The 25,517-nt window shown below is 44.5% G+C and overlaps 6 protein-coding genes across 9 annotated transcripts in view; 2 read left to right on the plus strand and 4 right to left on the minus strand.

Moving 5' to 3' along the window:
* Nucleotides 1–25,517, minus strand: part of ggt5a (gamma-glutamyltransferase 5a) — a 122,724-nt gene that overhangs the window by 66,896 nt on the left and 30,311 nt on the right. The gene's annotated exons all lie outside the window — the stretch shown is intronic.
* On the minus strand, nt 419–2,280 carry LOC134015108 (calcium release-activated calcium channel protein 1-like). The gene is made up of 2 exons (XM_062454448.1): nt 2,140–2,280; nt 419–1,136 (listed from the first exon to the last, which is right to left on the minus strand). Exons 1-2 carry the CDS (start codon nt 2,251–2,253, stop codon nt 642–644), a joined length of 609 nt encoding a protein of 202 aa, XP_062310432.1. The 5' UTR covers nt 2,254–2,280; the 3' UTR covers nt 419–641.
* Nucleotides 2,747–5,916, plus strand: LOC134015315 (rho-related GTP-binding protein RhoF-like). The gene is made up of 5 exons (XM_062454756.1): nt 2,747–3,147; nt 3,350–3,437; nt 3,735–3,844; nt 4,017–4,151; nt 4,284–5,916. The coding sequence occupies exons 1-5, from the start codon at nt 3,016–3,018 to the stop codon at nt 4,443–4,445; spliced, it is 627 nt and encodes a 208-aa protein (XP_062310740.1). The 5' UTR covers nt 2,747–3,015; the 3' UTR covers nt 4,446–5,916.
* On the minus strand, nt 4,764–7,768 carry orai1a (ORAI calcium release-activated calcium modulator 1a). Its single transcript, XM_062454755.1, has 2 exons — nt 7,336–7,768; nt 4,764–6,870 (listed from the first exon to the last, which is right to left on the minus strand). The coding sequence occupies exons 1-2, from the start codon at nt 7,447–7,449 to the stop codon at nt 6,322–6,324; spliced, it is 663 nt and encodes a 220-aa protein (XP_062310739.1). The 5' UTR covers nt 7,450–7,768; the 3' UTR covers nt 4,764–6,321.
* kdm2ba (lysine (K)-specific demethylase 2Ba) lies at nt 8,374–17,825 on the plus strand. Of its 3 annotated transcripts, none has more exons than XM_062454749.1 (11): nt 8,374–8,443; nt 9,107–9,352; nt 12,754–12,978; nt 13,123–13,266; nt 13,947–14,033; nt 14,486–14,764; nt 14,929–15,740; nt 15,927–16,090; nt 16,239–16,400; nt 16,595–16,813; nt 16,920–17,825. In XM_062454749.1, exons 2-11 carry the CDS (start codon nt 9,272–9,274, stop codon nt 17,099–17,101), a joined length of 2,355 nt encoding a protein of 784 aa, XP_062310733.1. In that variant the 5' UTR covers nt 8,374–8,443; nt 9,107–9,271; the 3' UTR covers nt 17,102–17,825. The 3 variants fall into 3 exon arrangements, with proteins under 3 accessions (XP_062310733.1, XP_062310734.1, XP_062310735.1); XM_062454750.1 differs by having other exon boundaries at nt 14,495–14,764; XM_062454751.1 differs by having other exon boundaries at nt 8,376–8,443; nt 9,107–9,300.
* Nucleotides 18,210–25,421, minus strand: rnf34a (ring finger protein 34a). Of its 2 annotated transcripts, XR_009929093.1 has the most exons (8): nt 25,267–25,421; nt 23,983–24,049; nt 23,622–23,840; nt 22,249–22,647; nt 21,673–21,735; nt 21,294–21,495; nt 20,728–20,962; nt 19,843–19,982 (listed from the first exon to the last, which is right to left on the minus strand). XR_009929093.1 is itself a non-coding variant. In XM_062454754.1 (7 exons), the coding sequence occupies exons 1-7, from the start codon at nt 25,270–25,272 to the stop codon at nt 19,795–19,797; spliced, it is 1,107 nt and encodes a 368-aa protein (XP_062310738.1). In that variant the 5' UTR covers nt 25,273–25,421; the 3' UTR covers nt 18,210–19,794. The 2 variants fall into 2 exon arrangements, 1 of the variants encoding a protein (XP_062310738.1); XM_062454754.1 differs by lacking the exon at nt 23,983–24,049 and having other exon boundaries at nt 18,210–19,982; nt 20,933–20,962.

Below are 25,517 nucleotides of genomic sequence, written 5' to 3' on the forward strand. Positions count from 1 at the left end.
TAGTGTCTTAACGTGAGAATTACAAGTGCAGTTCTCACAGAAAACCACCAGATGGCGATGGTAAAGCGCAGCCCTATGGAACACGTTTTTAAGGGGCACTGTTTCGACAGCGCCATTGGGCTGCGCTTCGATACCGCCATCTAGTGGTTTAATGGGAACATTACAAGTGCAGTTCTCACAGTAAACCATCAGATGGCGATGGTAAAGCGCAGCCCTATGGAAGGGGTTTTTAGGGCACTGTTTCGACAGCAAAAGTTACAGAGGGGATACACATTATATCAGGTGAAAAAACGGCCTGATATAATGTGTATCCCCTCTGTAACTAGAAAAAAAAAGCAGACATCTCTATATTATCTCAGGTGAGATAGATGAGATGTACGGCTCATTCTACAGAGGAGGTGCATACTGGAAGTTTACATTGAAGAAAATATCCGATTTATTTTTACAATTAACAATAACATCGATATTTTCCCACAATGGTCAAATTCTTCTACTGCTGATAGAAAAATCCAAATGGTAAATGTAAAAGACATACATGCTCAGTGAATACAAAACGGGCCAATGAGCTCTGTATATTTTCACACTGCGCCATGTGGTTCTGGTAAGCACACACACTCCTGGAAGCTTGTGAAGCTATCATTTTATAAAATCTTGGTTATGTAGTCCAGCTCCTTCAGTTTTTCAGTCTGACAGTCAGTTTTGTGAACGACCAGCGTGTAATAGAAGTGCACAGCAAACACAATGAACAACAGTCCAACAGCCAACATGATGGAGGAGGAAGTGATGGCTGCCTCGCTTGAGCTCATGTCGTTTTTTTCCATATTATTTGGATTAAGCGGCAAAAACTTGATCCAGACTACAAGAACCACCTCCACCAAGGAGAGCAAAGTGCCAACAACAGTGGACAAGATCCAAGCTGCCTCAACGTAGGAGTGCAAGCTCTTCTGGGGAGACTCAAACCCTAAGTTCTTGATGTCAAGTCTGGCAAGCGCATCAAAGTGTGGAAGGAGACAGGTGCTGATCACAAGGGCAAAGAGATGGACTGCCACCAGAGTGGTAGTGCAGGCACTGAAAGCAACCAGCAGCCAACGGGGATACGGGTCAGTCGACTCCAGGTCCATCTCCACCATGGCCACCTAGGAGCATGAAGAAACAGCATTTCATATTGTGTCATGCCCAGTTCTTGTTTTTTTCAAATGTATGGTCGTTATCAGGCTTCCACAGAGCTTGATAACAACCCATTCATTTGAATCAGGTGTGTTGGAGCAGGGAAACATCTCAAACATATAGGACAGCGGTCCCTGAGGACCAGGATTCAACACCCCTGCACTAGTGTTTCCCTGTGTTCTCTGTGTCATCAGTTTCACCTGTGTCTCGTTACGTCAGGTTTTCAGTTTGCTCGTTTGTTGTAGTTAGTTTCACCTGTGTCTAGTTTGGTGCGCTTGTATGGTCCCTTCCTTGTTGTGTACATTTGAGTATACTCTGCTTGTTTCCGGTAAATTAATACTTTGATTTCCTCGACCCTGTCTTGCCGGCCTCTCCTTGTGCTTGGCTCCACACTCTAGCATCTCACTGTGACACATTGACAATTATTCATATGGTATCACTGTGACAATTTGTGTAAAATGTATAAAGGTCCTTAATGGTTTATGCTAAAACAGGGTGACTTCATTAGATAAGAATGTGACACTAGCCATAAAACTCACTAGAATAAATGTCCCATATTTACACACATACAAAATCCCCTTTTATGTTCCTGGCACTTTTTAACCCTCGTGCTGCCTTCGGGTCACATGACCCAAAGGTTCCCAACGAACCGTCGTTGTGTTTACCCAATTTTGCCCAATACAAAAATAAATAGCATTTTCTTTTAACCTTTGCAATGTGGGGGGTCTGAGACAGCCCGACGGTTAAAAGAAAATGCTTCACTTTGTTTTTGTGTGCGGTAAAGTTGTCGCAATACGACGGTGGGTCACAATGACTGATGGGTCAGAATGACCCGAAGATAACACAAGGGTTAATACAATAAATGTTTCATTTTCTGAAAAATATTAATCAAAAGCATAATGTGCCATTGGACAACATTGGTAGGCTGTTGAAAATGTAAAACCTTAATGTGCTGGGATCACGTTCACTCACCATTGCAAATCCTGCCATAAAAGCTGATGTCTGACTGATGGCCTTCAGCTTCGCCCTGCTCAGGTGTAGTTTCCTCCATGACAGAGTCTCTTCCGAGTGCTCTTTCAAACTCATAGTGCTTAACAGCTCCCTGAAGTACACTGTACTCTGTCTTCTCTTCCCTGTCCTTTTGAATAAGCTCACCCACATGGATGAACACATACTAACCTGCCGCTGTGACAATTACAGGAAACAATAAGATGTATGTCAGTGGTTTGTGGTAGCTCACAGGATATGGACACAGCTATAGCCTCCCACTCAATGCAGATGTGGGTATTACACAGAGGTGAAGTGTCTGCTGAGTGAATACACTTATTCATTGTTTTACTTATTTTTTATTAAGAGAATTTACTTTTTAACAAACATAGTTATATGGTTAAATAGGCACATGTATTCCAAGTCCACTAGAATAGATGGTATTATATTATGCCTTTTGGAAGGTAGACCTCAACTATGTACATGTCTTCTTCTCTCCCTCTGGGTGTTTCACATGGGAGTATCCTGGCATCTCTCTTCTATGCATGAGTTCAGGTGGAAGTTCTCAAAGTACACAAAGAAGTGGGTGGAGCAGGTAAAGTCAACAGGTTTCTATCTGTATGGGAACTGAAGTCTCAGGTGAGCCACTCTCTTGCACGGCAGGGCAGGCACTACAGAACCAAGAGGAGTCTTATTTACTCTGGCGGAAGTTGTAGAAGGTACAAAAGCTAGCAGAGGGAAGGCTCTGTGTGTTGGCTCTCTGGGTATCACTATATGGTGCTTCTATTTCTCCTGTGGAAGTAAGTCTTGACAAAGAAAAGGTCGGTTTTTCTACCCACATCCTTCTGCATTCTGAGAGGCATGACAAAGAGTGTGTCAGGGGTGAGCAGTGGGCATAGCAGAAGGGAGGATTTTAAAGTTGTTATTGTTGGTGATGGCGGATGTGGAAAAACATCCCTCTTAACGGTTTACACAAAGGGAAACTTTCCAGAGGTAAGACTCGCTGATCTTGATCATCTACTAACCTGTACAATACTATATTGTGTATTATTTATAACAGTCCTACGAACAGGACACTTTTGAATACCATTGCTCTACATTGTATAGCTAATTAAATAATTACATTTGAATTAAACAGTGTGTACATTATTAACAACATATTGTGACAGTAAAGAATCTTACACTTATCTTTCAGAAACATATTCCATCTGTGTTTGAAAATGTGGTTGCCAATGTGAGGTATAGAGGGGCTGAGTTTCGCTTACACCTCTACGATACTGCAGGTAAGGTCTGGAACCTACTCTGTACACATGCTTTTGAAAGCACCCGGCAAAACAAGTATGTCAGGTATAGTGGACATTTTGCATTGCAAGTCAAGGTGTCTGAGCAATGCCTTTACAACCTAAGAATGTTAATTTGACTGAAATGAGGATGAATGGTTAGGGCATTAGGTATAATTGGAGGACGTTAGTAATTGGACTGACTGGAATGTAAAGCCATGCTAATTGTTTTCAGCTTTATTCAAAGCCTATGAACATGCATAATTTTCAATGTGGTAATATCTGTTCCATTAACCTTAGGTCGAGAAGACTATGACAGATTACGTCCTCTTTCTTACCAGAATGTCAACCTAGTACTGATCTGTTATGATGTCACCTGCCCCTCATCCTTTGAGAATGTTTTGATAAAGGTACCGCACTGTTTTCTTTTGCCATGACGACTATCTTCTAGTCGATCTATCTATAACCGATTATCGATAATCGGGTGTTATCTTGCAGGGTCTGAGTAATGCATTGTTTACACAACCTTTGTATAAATCTCCACCAACATTTTTCATGATTGCGTTATATATGCGCTCTCAGTGGTACCCAGAGGTGCATCATTTCTGCCATGGTGTACCAGTCATCCTGGTTGGATGCAAGGCAGATCTACGGAAGGACAAAACCCTGGCAAGAAAGCTTTGGTCCTCAGGCCAAAATCTTATCACATACATCCAGGTACGAACTCTACACATACCAGTAGTGTCCAAATGGTTTTAGATCAATGAAAGGATGGACTTACCTGTACACTGACTAAGAGAGTACTTTTTCCTGAAATCTAAATCATAATTTTATTATTTTCCTCAACAGGGAGAAGAAACCAAAAGGAAAATAAATGCTGAGCTGTATATGGAATGTTCAGCCAAGTGCAATGAAAATGTGGATGACATATTCAGAGAGGCGACTAAAAAAGCCCTTGCAGCAACGAACCCACCCAAAAACCCAGAGAGGAAGCTTTGTGCACTTCTGTGAGAGAGAGAGAGAGAGAGAGAGAGAGAGAGAGAGAGAGAGAGAGAGAGAGAGAGAGAGAGAGAGAGAGAGAGAGAGAGAACCACGAAACCACCAAGTAAACGCTAAGCTAACACTAGTCTGAAAACTAGTGTTATAAAAGACAAAAGACAGATAAAGACAACCAGACTTTTGCCTGAATGACAGCTACATACTAAACATATCTACTGTAAAGTTTTTTTGCTGACACATTTCTGTGGTTTCCAATCATTACCGAGCACATTCAGGAAAATACACTGTTTATGCAAAAACTGTGACTAGAAGAAATAGCCAATGGTAGCATTCAAATTTAGACATAAAAACCTTTATTAGTCATAATTGGCCTCTTGCATATGTTGAAAACAAAGGAAAAGATATACTATATATAAAAGCTTTAAGAATAAATAAACAGTTCATATGGTTCAGGGGAGCATGTAACCAATCTCTTCTGTGATGTTCATAACTACATATTTGTAGAGCACAAAATATTTCCTAAATGATACTGTAGGCCTATTACACAGACCAAGACCGCAAAGCATGAAAGTAACCCACATTCAATGGTCAATGCCGTGTATACTGTCTGTCTAGAAGTAGATGCAGTATGTGTCATTTTCCTAAAAGTGGTTTTCTGTACCTAACTGAGAAGAGAAATATACAGTGTGTATGAGTGTGTGTGTGTCTAAATGGATATATATATATATCCATCTGTGTGAAGTGTAATTCTGCTTAGAATAGGTTACTTCACATGAAACAGTCTGAAGATTGCACATAATGTGACAGACATTTCAGATGTGCAACTGGACAGGTCATTTAAAAAGCTAAAAATCCACACAGGAACCATATATAACTGGAGTGAGCCTTATCATGCAAAAACAATACGTATAAAAGTTACTGTCATCAGTTCACCCTTTAAAAACAGTTTGGCATACTTCTCAATACAGTTTCAATCTACTGTATCCTTGACAACCTTTCCCAACGAGCCTACATTCCTTTTAGCTGAAGGTTATCAGCTGAATCTCCAGATGTCTTCATACAGTATTAGACAATTCTGTACCCAGCCTTGGTTCTCCTTATCCCTTCGTGACATTACAGATATACAAACTTATTTTTTTGCTTTTTGTTGTTGTTTTTTAACGAAACTTCTGCACCCTGAAAGTTTTCAATCCACAAGTAACACCATTGTTGTATTACAGCAATATATACTATGCATTCAGAGCTATGCATTCATTACAGAAATATTATAATTTTTTTTAACTTTCTTTGTAAAGGGGTACAAGAATTGGCTTAGAGTAAAATCCTTACAAAATTCTGGAGCTCATCTAAGTTTGGTATTTTAAAGCATCTAACATCTTTGGTTAGATCTCAGCTTCTTTGTAACAAAATACATGAAAAAAAAAAAACACTTCACAAAAGATCAACATTCACAGAAATCCATTTTCAGCAATTCGGTTAATATGATCAGTCATTCGTCTCTAAGTTTCTCATGACTGTGCAGTAATGTAGATACCACAAAGTTAATGTTTAAAAATACTAAGAACTTGTTAACTGTAACACCGCTATGATACATGAACAAGAGTACATGTACCATTTTTTCACTGATAGACTATACAATCTGATTCAACATAACATGAGAAATTGGCAGTGATAGTATCTAATCTCGTTTTGTTTTTTGATTGATTCTGTAAACTGTAGCTCTGAGTAACTGAAAAGCCCTTCTGGTGTATTTCGGTTTATGTGAAGTGCTGAATTACAGTAAACAGATTGACACCATTACTTGGTGAATTTATGTAAATGCGAAAGAAAATCATCAAATGTTTCACAAAGTAGTTGAACGTGTAAAACCTAGTGTTTCTGATCAGTATTAGAAATGGACAACAGGGCTCAGGCAGTCAGCCTCTCCCCTGTGGTCCAGTTGATTCTGAAGGCGGGTGATATTGGACAGCTCTTCTAGCTCCCTGATCTGCCGGTCAGTTTTGTGACTGACCAGTGTGCGGTAGAAGTGCACAGCAAACACAATGAACACCAGACCGAAAGGCACCATGATGGAGGTGGAGGCGATGGCTGCTGCCTCACCCGAGCTGATGGTCCCGTTGATCTTCCCGCCTCTGAGTGGCAAGAACTTGACCCAGCACAAGAGAACCACTTCCGTAAGGAACAACAGGGTGCCGATGACGGTGGAGAACGCCCAGGCCAGCTCAATGTAGTGGTGCATACGCTCGTGGGGAGACTCATTCACTGAGTTCAAGTTGTGGACATTGCTCACCGCTTCAAGGTTTGGAAGGATGCAGGTGCTGATCATGAGAGCGAAGAGGTGCACTGCTACAAGGACGGTAGTGCAGGCGCTGAAGGCAATCAGCAGCCCCGGTGGATACGTGTGGTCTGGCTCCAATTGCACTTCCACCATCGCCACCTAGACAAAAATACAAATTTAAATAAAAGGTTCAAAGCTACAATGTATACCATTTGATTCAATATATGCAAATGCAGTTAACATACTGTAATAAAGAATACCAAAATTGATCGTTAAAATCGTCAATGGCTTCTAAATTACACTCGAGGCAAGATTGCTGACACCAAACTTCACGCGCGAGTCATACGAAGTCTCACTGCGTCACACATTTGCAGAGTAGCCTATCGTGGTTTACACCAACACACTGACTTGTATGTACTTTAAACTATTAACACCCTCCTACTAAACATACACAGTTAAGTGGTTAACCGTAGCCTAGATATGTCATCAAATGTTGCCAACTAGAACTAGCGAGCGTTCTTGCACATTTCATTTGACAGGGCATGACAGACCGGGTTAGGTCGCTATCTATGTGCATTAACATTCGTCCTTAGCCAACTTTCCGTCTATTGTAACGTTACTCACCATTGCGAAACCAGACAAAAGAGCTGATGTCCGACTTGTAGCCTTCAATTTGGCACGGCTCAGATATAGCTTTCTCCATGATAGAGCTTGTAAAGAGTGTTCGTTCAAACTCATTTTGGTGTTGCTAGCTCTGCTACCTTTCCCAACTTTTAAAAACTTTCTAGCAAGCAATGTTGTGCTACTAGCTAACAATTAACCTTTTCTATTTCAGCACTTGGAAGTCGTTTGGTAGACTTTGACTTAAAGTTCACGTGATTTAAGTATATATTTTTTAAAGTCTAATCACAATGTACTCCCTAGAACGAGACTATATACAAAAAGTGTGCAACTAGCTTGCTGGCTACATCCCAAAACTTCAAGCTAGTGCAGCAGTTTGTAATTCAGGAAACTCACAACACAAATTGTGCTACCCACCCACAATCCAACAGTGCTCTTCTGAAAACCGAGGTAAGGTTGATAATGTAGCTTTATTTTTTAATTAGTTTCATTTGGTCATACATACATGAGTTCACATCTGATTTTAATTTGTGTATGTATAGACATTCTCAATCTCTCAGATTTAACCGTGTATTAGTTACACTGTTGATGTTTTATTTAGTCTTACACCTGAATATTGGACTTCTGCTCGATTTCTTTCAACTCCCTCTCAGCTGTTAGTAATTAATCTTAATTAGGCTGCACATAGAATTGGACCAGGTAAGTCAATTAGAATTGTGAAGGTGTGGTCCGGCAAATGGCAACATATGAAATGTGTATAAGTATACAGAAACAATTAACGTGCAACCGTGTAAGCCCACATGTTTTTGTCTTGCTTTAAAAAAAATGTTTTTATGTTTTATCTATGAGTTTGAACCATACAGTCTATGGTTTGAACTAAGAACAAAGCAGTGATATGTGACTGCCATCTGGTGGATATTATAGTGGATATCTTGTGGATAGATAAAACTTATGGCGATTGTGTGTAACTTACATTTGTGGCCAAGGTTATTTGTGATACACATTAAGTATACTACTGTAATTTCATCGAATTGCTTCCCTTTATTGATACCCTGATATCACCCCTCCTCAGATCTCTGGAATTGCACAGTGAAACACATTGGTTTGTCAGGTATTTATGTACAAGATGCACAACTTGCACTTACATAGTAAACAAAATCAATCAGACTTGGCAACCTGTAGGCTACAATATGACCTGTAAACTTCTGGGCTACAGTAATGTAGCCAGTAATGTAGTCGTCATGTAAACAACATTTTGTTTGTCAAGCAGGCTGAAACAAACAAGGAACAAGAAAGTTCCAGGGTAGAGCAATCAAACTCAGATAAATGGATTGCTTCCTGCTTTTTAAAGTGAAAGACGTATATCTTTCTAACTGAGAAACTTGAATGAGTGACATCTCACACAACAATATGTTGTACAGTATATATTCCAAACCACCCACCCACCCACCCCCCCCCCCCCCCATCCCCCCCCCTGAATATCCAAATATCCAAGGAGACAGATGCTTTCCCCCTGCTCCTTTCTCCTCCAGTGACCCTCTGTCTGGGCTATTCCTGTGGCTGTCTCCCCCCTAGTCCCCCTAGGCCCACCCTTCCTGAGTCTGGGCCATAATACCTCCATGGTCTAGGCGCCCTTTGTAAGCAACCCCGTAACCGAATGCCATCTGCCTCTCCATTGGCTTGGCCTGCACCCCCCCTCCCCCTCCCCTCCCTCCCTGACCTTCCCGACGCATATTCATGAGGCTTCTTGTCGCCCTTGTGTGTGCCTGCGCAGCTGCCTGTTCCTGAGCTGTGTGTGAAGAGAGAGGGAGAGAGGGGGACGGAAGAGAGTGTTGGAACAGCAGAGCAGCTCTGGGCTGAATTCAGCCATGTCAGTTTTCTCGACACCAAACAAACGATGAGAACTGAGGAACCATGGCCATGTCACTGAGTGCGGACGATGAGGATTACGATTCAGAATCTGAACAGGTCAGAGAACGCTGGATTTGACTGTTTGCCTAATGCTGCCTACAAGCTACAAGTAATACTGTTAGCTACATGTTTTCTTATTTTCCCCTCCCTCTAAATCTTCCACCTTCTCTCTCTAATCTAGCAGATGTAAGATGGTATGGTACGCTACTGTGTATAAAGTACTCATGAGATCTGGTCTTATTTACCTTTTCAATGGTAAAATAATAGAATTGTGTTAGCAGGGCACCAGTTCATTTCCCTTTGCTCGGAAACGGAGCCGAGCCAAAGTATTAGAGAGAAAAATTAAACAGAAAGGGCGTTATAGGATGGATGGTCTACATCTGTTAAACAGCTTCCACAGCTATTGAACTGTCCTGTTTCTTGTCAGGGTAAGGTTCGACCAGGTAGAAAAGCGATCCTTTAAGGATCCGGTGTGAACAGTGATCAGAGAGAGTGAGCAAGTGAGAAGCAGCATGACTCTACATGTGAATGTCCCTCCACTATCCCTGGGGCCCAGTGCCACATTTACCACTAAACAAACGATACAATCATGTTGTTCAAAATCTGGATTTTTTGGCCCCTTTTAACAGTCGTGACCTTTGCTTCCGAAAACATGCGTAAGACTTTAGGAATGTACTTTTTTGTCTTTTCTGTTTTGTTTTTTACAGTCAGTCAAGCAGTGCATGCTAGCCCATACAAACTGAGGTCATAGAGATCTTCTCAACCTCTCTTAACAACTCTTTACTATGACTTGAATGTATAGACCAAACTGGATTTAAGTCATTATCATGTTTTCGTTTTTCTTCATACTATATCCCCTACTGCTCTGTGCCTTTAAGAAGGCTTGAGGCAATGTTGTTTCGCAGGAACTGGGGAGGGGGATGGGGAAAAGGAACAATGAAGAGCTCTCACAGCACTTGACCGCTTCTGCCTGTTAGCCTACTGTAAGCTGTAGGCTACTCTACTAGCAGCAAATACATGCAAGACCAGTGGGGATCGTAGATCATAGAAAGAAGAGTACATTCAAATGGGTTGACACTAGGCGCAGGCATATTAGTGTAACAGTGAAATAGAAGCACACTTTGAAGCCCTTGCTTCAAGCTTGAGTACATTGTTGCATGGTTGCTCAGGGTTAGAAGCATTGCAGCACAACACGTAAAGCCACACACCAATTGTTCATAAAGGAGCTTGGTTAGACCACTTTTTCTTTTGGCAGAGTAACAGGGGTGTTGTGGACCTTCCTTTTCCCCCCTTATGTGTTCTGTGGTATATGTGTGCTAAAGTCAGGCAGATGGTGAATCTTGTGACTTCCTCCCACTGAAATCCACACTGAAATTATGAGTCAGAAGACTGTTCTCAGATAGGGGTTTGAGTTAGCGTTCTGAGGCCTCAGCAAACCGGCCTCACATTCCTGGCACGGTACTCAACCAAGTTACAGTGAATGCTAGTCTGCTGTTTTTGTAGCTTACCTTAAAGGAATATCAGGCCCTTTGCACTTATGTAATATAAACTTCTGTTTTATGATTCTGCTGTTAGATCTGAAGGGAACCTAAGGCGAACTACATGTTTGAAGAATTGTCACCTGTCGGACAGTTTGTCGTGGATTTGTCATACTGAAGGGAATTCGTGAAAACATGTAATTTGAGTGACAGGGAGAGCCCATATAGGTTTCAGGTGGAAGCAGTTGAGTTCTCAGGCTCAATTTATGCATCTAATATGGGAGGAAGGACACATCTGATCAAAGTTTTCGAAAAGGGAGTCATATTTTCCAATCACACTCAGTGTTGTGCAATGTTGATATTCTCAACCTTTGCAGCTTTTTCCCTCCTTCTGAGGTGTTCCTCATTTCTAACTCTGCAGATTTACTGTGAAAAGAGTGAATCTGTCCTTGACCCAGCTGTAAATTGCATCACTAGTAGCAATGGATGTCTCCTGTTCTCCAGTCTATTTAGAGCTGTGCTGTTATGCTGTTCTGTTAACCTGGCAGACCAGTTTGGTTTTTATACCTGAGGTTCATGACAGGCGCTATGTGGCAAATCATGAGACCAATCCAGGCAAAAGTTAACACAACAAAGCTCACCAAACCTGAAAACTCTTCTTTGTATAACTGCACTAATGGAACGTCTTCCTGAAGAAAAGGTTATTATCGTCTCCGCTGAGGAACACTCTGTTCCCGGGGAACCAGTGTTGTTGGGTTTTCTTACCTTCTAAGCCCTTTTCAAAAATTCTGTTTGTTTTCATAAGATTAAGGATGTTTTTGTCCTGTATTGGCTATATCTGTTCCTGAAGGGAGGTTACGTAAGAGCCATGACACAGTTATGTGCTTGTGGAGCAGTTTCTCCAGTTGTTGACTAATCGTGATTTAAAGAGCACTTGCTAATTTGAGATTAGCATTTTACCTGAGGGCATACGGTTTCATCATTTAATCAGTTATCTATATCTATTAATTTAATCATTTATCGCTTGCTTTTATTGACTGACTTCTTGTCCATGTTAAATGTTGGGTGATGTAATATTTAGCAGTTACATCATTTTACAAAGTTCTGGCCCTGTAATTAGGTACTTATGAGTAAATATGGTGGTCAAAGGTGTGCTCCTTTATTATGTACTTAGTTGTCAAGGAGAGGCAGGACAGAACACTAACCTTGAAGTCGTAATGAGAGGACTCAGTGGTAGTCATCAGACTCCAGTCTTCTCTCCTTAACAGACTCAATAATCTGAAAATCTGAACCCAATCTCAAGTTTCATTTAGACTGGAATGTCAAGGTCTGTCTTCCAATTGCCCCTGCCCTTTCCCCTTCCACGGAGCGAGCGAGGGAGGAACAAATACAGAGATTTGCTTTCCATTTCCCTCATTGATCACGCCACATACCAATGCCTTTTGGAACCGCCCCTGGGAGAACAATCTGGCGAAGCCACCGCATGAATCAAAAACGTCATTATTCTACTATTGATTGGTTATACAACCACAGGCCGGTTTGTGTTCTCCTTGAGAAAAAGCACTAGTTTTACTGCCGCAAAAGCCATTTTGAAAAGGCTCTCTTTCGAATCAATTATAATCGTTCACAATTCCTCCAAGCCTTCATTACAACTAAAGAACTGTTTCTATTTTCTCCTCCCCCCATAAGTTCTCTTCAAACGCTGAGCACAAGCAAAGCAAAGTGTTGCCTTGGCAACACTGGAATCTGCAGCAAGAAATATGTATCTGTGAGGGTTTAGAAAAAATCACTGAAAAGCTCTGGGGGATGCAGCGGGATCACTGGCTCACATTTTTATCTCCTATATTATTGTGTGTTTTCATAGAGAGAAGAGGTTATATTCAGACGTGGCACTGTCATCTGGAATGCTATTATAAATGCTATTATTTGTAGCTCCTGCTAGGGCCTCCTGCAGTTAGTTGTTGGTGTTAGTAGGTGATAGCATCCCACTGATGGATGTTTGACCAGAATTGTCTCTTTTGATATCCTCCAGCAACGGGCAGCCAATCGGCCAAAGCCCAAGATGGGGACGCCAGCTGCCGTCAAGCTGCCGTCCAATCGCAGCTCGTCTGGTGCGAGGCGCCGGCGGACACGCTGTCGGAAGTGTGAGGCATGCCTGCGGACCGAGTGTGGCGAGTGTCACTTCTGCAAAGACATGAAGAAGTTTGGAGGTCCGGGTCGCATGAAGCAGTCATGTATCATGAGGCAGTGCATCGCGGTGAGTATGCACGGACGTGTCGTTACCGGTTATCAGTTCTGAGGTTATCAGTTCTGAGGTTATCCTCTGCTGTGCTAAACGCGGCAAATAAGCTGTTGCTGAATGTTCATGTTGCCCCTTTTTTTTGCCTGGTTCCCCTTCCAGCCGGTTCTTCCCCACACGGCCGTGTGTGTGGTGTGTGGTGAGGCAGGCAAGGAGGACACGCAGGAGGAGGAAGAGGACAAGTTCAATGTCATGCTCATGGAGTGCTCCATCTGCAATGAGATAGTTCATCCCAACTGTCTCAAGGTGAGGGGAACCTGGCCTAGGAGTGTGGCTGCCTCTACTTGAGTCAGGTGATTTGTTTGCTCTGTGACTCACATGACAGAGTAATGGATCTGGAATTTGCAAATGTAGTGTCATTCCAAAGCTTTGACTAAGGGCTTTAGAGGCACGAACTTCCTGTTTACTGAGCCAACTTGTAATTTTCCCCTTAATTTGAATGAAGTGGTGTTGCCTGGGAAGGAGACATGTTGCAATGAGGCGCTGCAGGATAAGCGGATGTTACAGGTTGAGTTAAATGCAAAGTAGAAGATAAAGCCAGAAAGACACGTACTACAAAACGGAACAAGCCTAAGCACAACTGCTGAAACCTGCAGTGCGTCAGAGCTTAGCTATATTGCGCATCCCGTTTGCTGCTCTTGGGACTAATAGATGGTAGAGATCTTGGTGGTGCAGTATGTTAGTCAAGTGTCACTTCCTGGTGCCATGCACTTTGTGACATATCGCAGCAGCTGCGGACGTTTGAGGTATTTAAACGTTGAAAAGCATCCAGCTTCCTCATTCCAGTTCAACTTTCATATCACTGTTATGTCTCTTTTTGTGAACACATTGTACAAAAGATAATTCTCTTCTGCTTTTCATGGTTACATTTACATTTAGCTTTTACTTCACAAGTGTCTCTTTTACTTTATTTGCCGGTGTTTTAGGTTAAAGATACTTCGGGCGTGGTGAACGAAGAGCTCCCTAACTGTTGGGAGTGTCCCAAATGCAATTATGCTGGGAAAACTGGAAAAGTGAGTACCAACATGAGGCTAGAGGATCGCATACAAAGTACCCCTGTCAGGATTTTAAGGCTTCTTTATATTCTAGAGCAAATGCACCCTTTTATGACCAGACACAGGTAAACCAGATACATGTGCAACAGATGGTGTTTCACTGAATTTATTAAGATTGCAATGTCAAAAACATGTTGCCCTGCCTTTCGTATTGTGGTTTCCACTTCCTGTGTGCCTGGCTAACAGCGTCACATGATGTTCTTGTTACAGTTTAGGTGTTTGCCACAGAGCAATCTAGGGGTACGACAGTGGATCGTTACATGTGGGACAAGCAAACACCCAACCACATGCACTGTAGTTAATGAGTTAGGGTGACCTGACCTCTGACCTCTCCCGCAGCTGCTGGTCTGACGACCTCCTTCCGATAGGCAAAAGGTATAAAGTTGTCTTGCCCCTTTTCTCTCCTTTTGGTCTGCAAGCAAAAAAGAGGTCCAGGGTTCAAGTACGCCTCCAACCTCCCAGGCTCCCTGCTGAGGGAGCAGAAGGCCGCCAAGGAGGAGGCGGACGCGGGGGGCTCGGTCCGGAGGAGGGAGGAGACCCCCAGGCACCGGCTGGACGAGCCCGTCGGCCGACAGCCGCCTCTCCTGTCGCCCAGCTGCTTGCCTCGGCCCCGACCGGAGGACAAACTGAGGAAGAAGAGGAAGCTGTTCGACGACGATGAGGAAGAGGACCTCGGCGTGAGGAAGAAGGTAGAGGGGCTTTTAATAATGAGGCTCGTTGTTACTAATGATGAACCTGTTTGTTTTTTTCACGATCGTTTGACCTTTTGTTGGTCGCAAACATGGAGCCGTGTCATGTTGCGCTGTACAAACCATGCTGTACTAAATAAATTCCTCTTTTCTAACTCTCGCAGGGCAAGTCAGCTGATCCTCTCTTCCCCAAACTTCTCCATCAAATCAAGACGGAGGAAGAGGACCAAGAGGAGGAGGAGGAGGAAGAGGAGGAGGATGAGGAGGAGCGGGAACCTTTCTACCGGCGTGTCCTTGAAAGGGACGAAGCTGACGATGAAGAGGACAGCAAGGCCGACCTGCCGAGTCCCCACCTCAAGACGCCTTTTCTGGACAGCGACCAGTCGCACTGCAGCTCCCCCCGGGCGGGGCCCAGCAGCGAGGGAGGCAGCGAGACCCAGGAGAAGGGCCCGCGGCCCAAAGCCCGCCGCAAGCGCCGCATCCCCAACAAGGAGCTGAGCAAGGAGCTGAGCAAAGCCCTCAACCAGGAGATCCAGAAGACCGAGGAGTCCCTGGCCAATGAGAACCGCCAGCCCCTCAAGGAGGAGCCCGAGAGCGAGAACGAGGAGCCCAAGAGGCCCTTCCGGAACGGCGGCGGCGGCGACCTGGGAGGTGAGCGGCCCCACCTCAGGACCAGGGAGATGAACGGCACCCCCTGGGAGCTGCGCCACTTCTACCCCAGTCAGATCACCCCTCTGGGCTTCAACAGGAGCTCCCCCGCCACCCGGCCCCTGCCCCCGCGCTCCCCGCCCAAGTGTGTCCAAATGGAGAGACACGTCATCCGCCCGCCCCCCATCAGCCCCCCTCCGGACAGGCTGCCCCTCACGGACGGCAAGACCCACGCCATGCAGAGGGAGGTCTGGATGAAGATCTTCGGGTACCTCCCTCACAAGGAGCTGTGTGTCAACATGCGGGTCTGCAAGACCTGGAACAGATGGTAAGGGCTCTGTTCTTCTAGAACTCTGCTACTACCTTGGTTTAGTCAGTTGAATCAGTCATGGGAGGCCCACAAATACCTTACCAGTACGTTACAGGTGCAACCCACACACTGTAAATTCCTTCACTGCTAGCAACAAAGGAGTGTGCTGAACTCGATTGTCTGCCTGCCTGTTACCTTGCCCAGGTGCTGTGACAAAAGGCTGTGGACCCGGATTGACCTGAATCGCTGCAAGGCCATCTCACCGCTCATGCTCAGTGGGATCATCCGCAGACAGCCCGTCTCCCTGGATCTCAGCTGGACCAACATCTCCAAGAAGCAACTCAGCTGGCTCATCAACCGATTACCAGGTAGGCGAGCCAGGAAGAGCAACACGACCCGACATGCTGGTCATCTGAGAGGGAGGAGCGCCTGATCTCTACCGATCCGTTCAGAGTATATCCGCATGCTTTGATCGTGTCTCAGAATTGATGTGTTCTCTGTTTGTGTGTGTGGCAGGTCTGAGGGTGCTGCTGTTGTCGGGCTGCTCCTGGGTGGCCGTGTCAGCCCTGTGTACCTCCAGCTGCCCTCCGCTCCGCACCCTGGACGTCCAGTGGGTGGAGGGGCTCAAAGACGCCCAGATGAGAGACCTGCTGTCCCCCCCGACAGACAACAGACCAGGTGGAGAATCAAACTGATTATTAAGTGTGTTAGATCGCCCCCTGGTGGCACCAGCAAACCAGTACCAAAACGGTTGAAGTGGTTAAGAGCAAGTTAACAGTTACTGGTCAGTTAAAATAAAATCATTTTAGTCATCCTAAAAACTAGCTAAAGCTTAGTATTTGACCCATGTGTGTTATCTTCAAACCCTTCAGGTCAGATGGACAACCGCTGTAAGCTGAGGAACATAGTGGACCTGCGCCTGGCCGGCCTGGACATCACCGACGCGTCTCTGCGTCTCATCATCCGACAGATGCCTTCCCTGTCCAGCCTGGACCTCAGCTACTGCAACCACATCAACGACCAGTCGGTCAACCTGCTGACGGCGGCAGGTACCACCACCAGAGACTCCCTCACGGTCGTCAACCTGTCAGGTGAGAATGCTCTTTTTCACGCATGCTGTGCCGGGACTTTTTTTCATTATTTTATCGTCACACGGCGTTGGAGCTCATTGTGTGGTGTTGTTGTGTCTCCCTCCAGTGTGTAACAGGGTGACAGACCACTCCCTCACCTTTTTCAAGCGCTGTGGAAGCATCTGTCAAATTGACCTCCGCTACTGCAAACAGGTGACCAAGACAGCCTGCGAACGTTTCATAGCGGAGATGTCTGTGAGTGTGCAGTTCGGACTGAAGGAAGATAAATTGCTGCAGAAGCTCAGCTAGTTTTCTATGAGAACTAGGGCCGAGGTCCAAATGTACACTCAAACAAAAGACTAACGAAATGCACTAAATGGAGCAACAAGGTTTCCCCATTGAACCTGGTTGGTTTTGTACATTTTATTTCCTCTTCTGTGCTCAGATTCCTGAATCCTCACTGTCAGAGGAGAAGCAGTATCTTGAACACGTTCTTTGTTCTTGTCATTGGTGTCTTTATGGATATTACCGCACCCCAACACACTCAAAGTGGAGTCTTTGTACAAAGGGGTAGGATGTATAACTCCTGGAGAAAAGGTGTTGAGGAAAGTCAAAGCATGAGTGTTTTTGTGCTGTTTAGATTGTACCTTTATAATGGTTTGTGGTTTTGTTGAATTGGCTGTGTATTTCTACCTGTTAGAAATGTGTTAAATGTAAAAAAATATATTTTTTATACAACCATAATTTACACATCTGGCAATAAGGCAACATTTTTGGAGTAATTTAATGTTTGCAGTTCCACACACTCCCAGATACAGTTTTGTTGAATGGTTCTCAGATATCTCTAAGAACTGGATAGTGCTCTTATAAAGTCTGCCTTGACCCAGGTGTATATTTAGAATGCTGTGGTTTCCATGACACGTGCCAAAGTGACTGACTTTGGATGGATTTACTTTATTAAAATATAAACATTTGATATAATTGTCATAAATGTCTAAATGAAATATTTGGTCAATAAATGACTAAAATATAATGGCTTTAAAATGTATTTTTGCTTTTACAGATGCACATGTTAAATGTAAGTAAATCACCAGTTATTTTATACAGTGGCTGATAATACCCAAGTTCCGGCTGATGGTGACACAGACATGTTGACATGGGACACCAAAACATTCGAAAAATGCCAGGCTCATAGTTGACCTACGGTTGCTTCTTCTTTGAGTAGAAACAACCGTTGGGTGCCCTTCAGAAGCCCTTTACTCAACTTAACAAGGATCATGTCGGTATCACCACGTTTTTACCTTGCTGAAGCGGGGTGCAGCTGTCTGTTTCCAGGCAACAGTGTAACTTGGCTTCAATGCTCTCCATTGTTCGAGAGGCTGCTTATGTTAGGAGCTTAAGACAAAGACACAATAAATGTATTTCCAATTTAAATATTTAATTACCAAAATAAAAAGTTTACCATTCCGAAATACAAAGACCAGACCTTGCACACAATATAGTTCTACACACCATTCCCAAGGAAAGTGCAACCTGCTCAACTGCTGTTGTGGTTTGCATGTGACATCGTATCTGTGATAGCAGCAATGTAGACGTGATACAGTACAGTGCTTGATATTTTTTAAGAGCAGAAGGGAAAATTAAGTATTCAGTCCCGTGCCTTGACAGTTGTCCTCATGCTCTGCTTCTAAGCTTAGGCAAATCCATGAATGAAAGTCAAACCATCTGACAGTGAAACATAACTCTTTCATTTAATAATAAACTAACCTAATCTGATGGTCATCTTTAACATGTCATTACACATTTAAATTAAATGGAAAAAATATAGATATGTACATCTCAGTGATATGAAACAATATTTGCAACTATATAAGTCACTTTTCCTTCTGTATTGTTTACATGCTACAAGTGTCTGTAACCTTACAGCTACGTCTTTGAACAGTTAGTTGTTAAAAAAGTTACAACTGCAGAATATTGATGATCCCAAAACATAATAAGAAAGCATCAGCAGACATAAAATGCATAATAAGGTATTCCCTTGACTTCCTAGAAAACAAAGACATTCATAACAACACATACACAACAAAGTAGGTGTAAAGACAAAAGAAAACACGGAGTATAGTTGAATTTAAGTTAGCACCGGTTCTGTTTTTGTCACAGATAATCCATAGCGATATTGCTATTATCAGAAGACATAACACACGGTAACAAGCAACCAGTATAACGTTTATACCATTACAGATTGATATGGTCTGCTAATATTCATTCAAGAGAAGTAAGCTCCCAGTCCTGATTCATGGATGCAATTTGATGTGAACAGTGGTGCACAAAATGTGTAAAATCAGAAAATATGGTACAGATACTCGTATGACATGCTAATTATCAAACATACACACACGGAGAGAACAAGGGTGAGAAATGAAGAGGACATCCCACTTCTTATTTGGCACCTACATCCCTCACCCTGCGGATCTCAATACAGTTAAACACAGTATATTCATCATATTTATCTTACTAAGATATGCAGCCGTTTACAGCAAGTGTCAGTAATTTTTTTTGTGTTCTGAGCATGTTCTCCGTCCATAGGTAGATCCATGAGTGACACGTCATGTTAGACAAGATTGCACGTGTTTGAATACCTCACATTCATATTCAAGTCAACATTAGTAAGAAAAGCATAACAACATCGACATCTTGGGACCAGTACACGTGTTAGGTTACGGAATGAGTTCACGTGAGGGTGGATTTCATTGGTCAAGCGGTGCTTCGTCAAACTCTTAAATCAAAGACGATTGAACACTGCGTTTGTCGTTTTCATTTTCAGAAAATGACAAACGGAGCAAATCCACTGATTAGAGTCTGGTAGGTTTGTGAGCTGCATGGTTGGTCTCGGACATGGACGGTCCCAAACGTCCGCTGGAGGAGGTGGGCGTGTCTTAAGGAAGTGGTGATGGAGGGGGGGGGGCTGTGGTGAGGGGTGAGTGCGGGGGGGAGGGGACGGGTTAAGACTTGAAGACGTGCACGGCCCTCACCACGTACTGCCTGCAGATGGGGCACTCGCTCATCCTCTTGCCACACTTGGTGCAGGTGACCATGTGACCGCACTCCAGGAGCACGCAGTCGATGACGGCGTCCATGCAGATCCTGCACAGGCTGTCGTCGTGGCTGGTCAGCTGAGATCGCTCGCCGTCTGCAACAAACCAGGAGGAGAACTGAGGAGGAGAACTCGGGGAGGAGGAGGGGGGGGGGCTCTGCACGACGGGACAAAGTGAGGATGGCGCCATGGACTGTGGGGGTATGACAGTGTGACATGGTCTTCGAGAGCTCACTCAGATATCCCCTCTTATCCAGAGTGCTTTGTCTTGGAAAGGTCAATTACTACAAACCAGAGAGCATGCTCAACACAGGTTGACACATGGGAAATGTCATTGTCTAGGAGAGGGGTGATTTGTTTCCCTGACAATGAGACTATCCTCACCACCTGAGGTGCACCGACAAAAATTCAATTCATTTTTACCAGGCTAAAACACAAATATATATCTAGCATCGTAAAATGGACTTTGATACTTCAAAGTATGGATTGAAGTTTGCAGATGTAATAAACACATCGACAGCCCCATGGTTCTGATGAGGAGACGGATAGTGGATGAGATGCTAAAAATAAAATAAAAAACGGGGCTTCCTGCCCATCACTTAAACGTATGGTAAAAAAAACAAGCATGAAGCACTTCACACGAGACCACAAAGATCCCAGAGGACGTGTGGAGAATGTGTATCTGGGTGCGGGGCCGCGGTACGCATCGCTAGACTGTCCAGGGGCACCAGGAGGGGCGTTTGTGCTTCATGCAGGTTCAGGACGGACATGATGGCGAGTCACAAACAAGTGGACTGACTGGGGTGAGCGGGGGGGGGGACACACTTCTCTGATACCTTACCTCCAACTCCACCGTTGCAGATAGGAGGTGGGTAGGCTACCACTTGTCAGGAGGAGTAAAGTAAAAGACATGTAATAGTGACTCTGATAAGGATCATTAAATACGCTATTCTTAGTAGCAATCCCACGTTTCAAACTGGATTGTGGTCAGCAGAGGCTTGTGAAGGGTACCGTAGAAAGCAGGAGAGAGATCGATAATCTCTTACCTGCACTGACAGCTGTGCTCACGTTTTCCACTGAAAGGGAAAAGAAAACATGATACTTTAAAGAGATGACACATCCGTTTATTCATAGCAGACCAGTTGCACTGTATCAAGGGAGCTCAATTTACACTGAATTATTGATTCCTCGCAGCAAATGTAAAGTAAAAATAAATGTTACGGGGCACAGTAAAAGCTAAAGCCTTACTGCAGGGGCCCGGGTTCAATTCCAGCCCGGGCCATTTCCAGCATGTCCTCCCCTCTCTTTCTCTCCCTGCCTTCTTGCATCTGTCTTACTGTCTCTATGAAAGTATTTTTACAACCACGGTTGCTGTTGCCTGACAACAGGCCTGATGGAGATCCCCACCTGGCTTCCTGTTGTCCTCGGCCTCCCTGTACAGCCTGCCCACGCGCTCCACAAGCTCCCACTTCTCACAGCACCCTGAGAAGTTGACAAAGTTCCTGGCCAGGATCTCCTTCAGCTGCCGGACAGACAGACCCTCGATGTCCCTGTGGCTGGAGATGTCGGAGAGGGAGGCCCGGGCCTGCCTCCGTGTCTGAGGGCTCACCTGCAGGGGGGGGGGGGGGAGAGGCGATCAGGACTATCGTCTGTAATAGCCTGTGATCACACCCTGAACGAGTACATTGTATACTGTATTTCATGGAAAGGATGGAGAATGTTGGAGTATATTGCCTGAGAAGATTGTGACTGACGGTTTCAAAAGAACCCCTGAAGAGATATTCACCTCTGGAGTGTGTTCACTGGGTTCCAAGTTCAAGAGGGAGAAAGACGTAACATCGCCTAGATCCTAGACAGGTAACACACACACACACACATAACTGAGTGCTGCAGGGAGTAAACACCATAAGCCATTGGCAGTCTAAGGTAGGCTTGGCCAGTTGTCAAGGATTAGGATTAGTAATCCATAGTTTGGGCTAATGATACGTAGCGAACAAATCTATTTCCAGTAAAGATTACAGCACTGACCACCTTCTGAGTATTTAAAGCAGAGAACCTGGAATGATCTATTCCAGTAGAGAAGTCATTTCCATATCGGTCCTAATGCCTTCAGCACTCTCTGGTCCCCTCTCCCGGTCACACCATCCTGGATGCTTTCTACAGTAATTGTTTAAGTGGCTCCCAGCAGAATACTGATGTTGAGACTTCTCAGTGGTAAACAACACGGAGGCTATCACAGCTGTGTTATTACCTGAACACACAGATCAACTCTCAGGGTTAGATCAGGTTCATGTAGAACCCATTCCAAGCCCAGGAGGAAGAACACACACACACTACACGCGTTGTTAATGTGTGCGCGTACCTGATTGGTCCCTGTGCTGTCACTCGGGCTGAGCGCCTCCCCCTGAGACACGGCGAGGGCGGTCAGCTCGGACGCCGAGTGCGCCGCCGACGGGGGCGGGGTGTAGAGGACGCGGGAGCTGAGGCTGGCCCTGTCGAGGTCGTCCTCCTCCTCCTCCGCCCCCCCGGCCCCCTGGTGACACAGCACCAGGTCCACCAGGTCCTGCTTCTCCCTGCAGGTGTCGGTGGGGACGTTGCGCAGCACCAGGTACTGGCGCAGGTCTTTGACACGCAGGCGCATGAGCAGCGGGCGCTGGAAGGCCGTGCCCTTCAGCAGGTGACAGGTGGCACAGGTGCGCTGGTTGTCCTGGAGCACGGAGCACAGCGAGCAGAAGCTCTTCTTGCATTCGCAGCAAACATGCTGAGAGGAGAGAGAGGAGAGAGTGTGGAGATGGGGATAAGAACTCCACGCAGTGCGACAGGGACTGTGATGCAGACAGGCCCGGGGGAAGGCTACATTTTAATAGGTTTTGTACATCCTTCCCACAGCCTGCTGAAACTCCAAATGTCCTTTCATTGTAATGCATTTTTTTTATCCAAGTGTGGAAGACTAAACCATATCTGGTTTCAAATTCGGAAATAAAGTCGTTATGCGTCTAAAATTTCGCATTTATCTCCAGCTGAATCGTGGCGAGCAGTGGATGTACGACTGGAAAGTGGGACATCAGAGCTCAAACGAGTCTTGAGGAAGCAGATCAATGTCGCTGCATTCTTCAATCATCCACATCTGTTCCCCTCCCTCTGCAGACAGCCAGACTGGAGGCAGTTCCTCGCTTTCATGTCAGAAAACATCAAACAGTAATACATGCAAGGGGGAGGGATTCGACGCAAGGCTGGCACGGTGACCAAGAGACAGAGAAGGGAACACGCAGAGTAAAGGAATGGAACCCTGTGCCCAGCTGAAGACGACTCCCTCCCACGAGACTTTGTCAGTCTGCGTCTCTCAGCTGTGTTTCTAGCGATCCTCATGAGAGGTCAAGTGTTTTGAGGTTGTGGGCTAAATCTGTTTGAGAAAGTTCAGCCTAATTACTTTTACTCTAGATTTCTGTATCCAATCAAAATGGTCAAATCATGCTGACAAAAGCCTGTAGCCGAGAGTTTCCTGACGTAACACTCCATCTCTATTTAGAGTCTCTGAACTGGCACAATTTGTGGACGCATTAGATTACAGCTCAACTTTCAACATCACCATTAGATAATGAGAACAGATTTGAAAACATAAGCAGATTAATGTTAAGGCTATTAGACATGTCAACAGTCTTCTTAAATCAACCAGACTATATCTTTATTGTCATTTAATTCACGTGAGCATGCTCGCCTGGGTAAACTCCTCACCTTTCTTCGGAACACAGAGAAGGCCTGTCCACAGGCCTTGCACACCAGGCTGGGGCTCCCTGAGGTTGTGGGTGGGTATGTGGAGTAGCCCGCGCTGGGGGCAAATCGAAAGGGTCCCGCTCCCGCTCCGAACCCGGGCTGCTGGCCTCGTACCGCCCCTGTGCCCATGACTTCATTCAGCAGACCACAGCACGAAGCCCACATGGACGAGGCCCCCGCCTGGCCATTCACGCAGACACGGAACACATGGAACACATGGAACACACGGAACACACGTGAGGCCCTACGGTCGCCTCGGTAACGCCTCCCTGTCAAATGTCACGTCGCCCCAGGTAACCGGCGCACAGTCAACGAGGCATACCTTCAAATGAATTGGTTTTGTGCTCAGATGTGGTTCACACAGGATGCGGCACATGTGATAATAGCGTCTATATATAGAGTGGCCATGGAAACACAATGTCATAATGGAATACCCTTGGTATTTCTACAAGAGGGCCTCACATGGACCTCCTTCACTGAGTTATACCCTGGTTGATAAAAGCACACATATCTGGTCATAGCACGCGTATATAGGAGGTTGCCTCTAGCAGACAGACCAACCCAATCACAACACAGCTAGTGGCCTTCATTTTCAACCAATATTATTCTATAAGGTAAGCCTTCTGGTAAAAGGTGAAATGGTGCAATAAAGTAGGATACTGTGGTAGCGTGCAGTCGGCGTGAATTATTTTGTGAGTTAAACCTGCATGATTACCTATTTCCTAGTATTGGCCTTATCTGACCAAAAATGTTGAGTCTAAAATTGTGGAATAGGTTTATGCAACAGGTATCCATTTCAAGGGTGGTAGTTCACTCCAGTTTGGAGACTGGGTTGCATTATTTGCATGATTGCCACTATTAAATGTTGGGAGTCTGAGAGTAAGAAAATGAAGAACCATGTCGTGGCCATAGAAGGAAGGAAGCATGACTAAAATAGTTTTATGGAATGAGAATCTATAAACTAGTAATCGACCATATACTGTAGCGTAATGATCCTTATGCACACTGATCCAGACTACAGATCGGCTGCCAAACTGCCACTGAAATATATAGCTACGTACAATCTCTATCCTTGCACGTTGTTACTTAAATAAATTAGACGTTCCTTTAAGCTTGCTCGGAGAGAGGATGAGTAGCATATTGTGCAATCCAGAAAAATGTCTCTATATCATTTAATTGTTATTCACTCATGGGCAATAACAGTCAACAACGGCATAGACATAGGACTCAGTTTGCAGGAAATCACTAGGTTTCTTAGTAGATGATAATTCCAGGTGTTCTAACTAATTAGCTACTGCAGTTAGTTATCTTCCATGGGTTTTGTGCATGATCTAACAAGCTAGCTATAGCCAGTCAAATAGCTTGTGGCACATAATTACATAATTTTTGAGCCCTTAGACAGCTTGGTTATTAAGTCATACTGACTTTAGCTACAACTATCTAGTTAAACCATTTTAATAAGCAAAATGCAGATAGTAAGTAGCTATCTACCTATAGCAGCTGAAATAAGGAGATTTGGTGACTGGCTTAACGTTAGATGGCAGATGCAACTTAAATTGCATCAAGCGCCTTAGTCTACAAGCTATCATAAAGAAAGAAAGTGTACCTTCATAGCCACTCCGAGTTGAGGGATTTGGGAAAGTAAATTGATAGTCTAACCATTGCAACAGCCCATTCGATCCTCTCTTGATAAACTGACTGTCTTAAGTATATTGCTCAGAGAGGGTTATCTTCTTGCTTGATGAGCTTGACAAGATAGCGAGCACGACGGTCTGATAGACATGCTTCCCACCCAATCAGAGTAAGGATAGCTGCAGCAGCTCATGTAACGTCCAATCATATTTTATGGGTGTTGAC

Source organism: Osmerus eperlanus, chromosome 28 (genome assembly GCF_963692335.1).
Source record: "Osmerus eperlanus chromosome 28, fOsmEpe2.1, whole genome shotgun sequence".
In the NCBI taxonomy this organism is placed as follows: domain Eukaryota; kingdom Metazoa; phylum Chordata; class Actinopteri; order Osmeriformes; family Osmeridae; genus Osmerus; species Osmerus eperlanus.

Coding starts and splice junctions, on each gene's coding strand:
- LOC134015108 (XM_062454448.1), bottom strand. CDS start 2,253: ATGAGTTTGAAAGAGCACTCGGAAGAGACTCTGTCATGGAGGAAACTA. Junction 1,137..2,139: donor TTATGGCAGGATTTGCAATG/GTGAGTGAACGT, acceptor TCATGCTCCTAG/GTGGCCATGGTGGAGATGGA.
- LOC134015315 (XM_062454756.1), top strand. CDS start 3,016: ATGACAAAGAGTGTGTCAGGGGTGAGCAGTGGGCATAGCAGAAGGGAG. Junction 3,845..4,016: donor TTGAGAATGTTTTGATAAAG/GTACCGCACTGT, acceptor ATGCGCTCTCAG/TGGTACCCAGAGGTGCATCA. Junction 4,152..4,283: donor ATCTTATCACATACATCCAG/GTACGAACTCTA, acceptor TTTCCTCAACAG/GGAGAAGAAACCAAAAGGAA.
- rnf34a (XM_062454754.1), bottom strand. Junction 22,648..23,621: donor TCTCTGTGTTCCGAAGAAAG/GTGAGGAGTTTA, acceptor CTCTCCTCTCAG/CATGTTTGCTGCGAATGCAA. Junction 21,736..22,248: donor ACAGCACAGGGACCAATCAG/GTACGCGCACAC, acceptor TTACCTGTCTAG/GATCTAGGCGATGTTACGTC.
- orai1a (XM_062454755.1), bottom strand. CDS start 7,449: ATGAGTTTGAACGAACACTCTTTACAAGCTCTATCATGGAGAAAGCTA. Junction 6,871..7,335: donor TTTTGTCTGGTTTCGCAATG/GTGAGTAACGTT, acceptor ATTTTTGTCTAG/GTGGCGATGGTGGAAGTGCA.
- kdm2ba (XM_062454749.1), top strand. CDS start 9,272: ATGAGGATTACGATTCAGAATCTGAACAGGTCAGAGAACGCTGGATTT. Junction 12,979..13,122: donor TCATGAGGCAGTGCATCGCG/GTGAGTATGCAC, acceptor TTCCCCTTCCAG/CCGGTTCTTCCCCACACGGC. Junction 15,741..15,926: donor TGCAAGACCTGGAACAGATG/GTAAGGGCTCTG, acceptor TACCTTGCCCAG/GTGCTGTGACAAAAGGCTGT.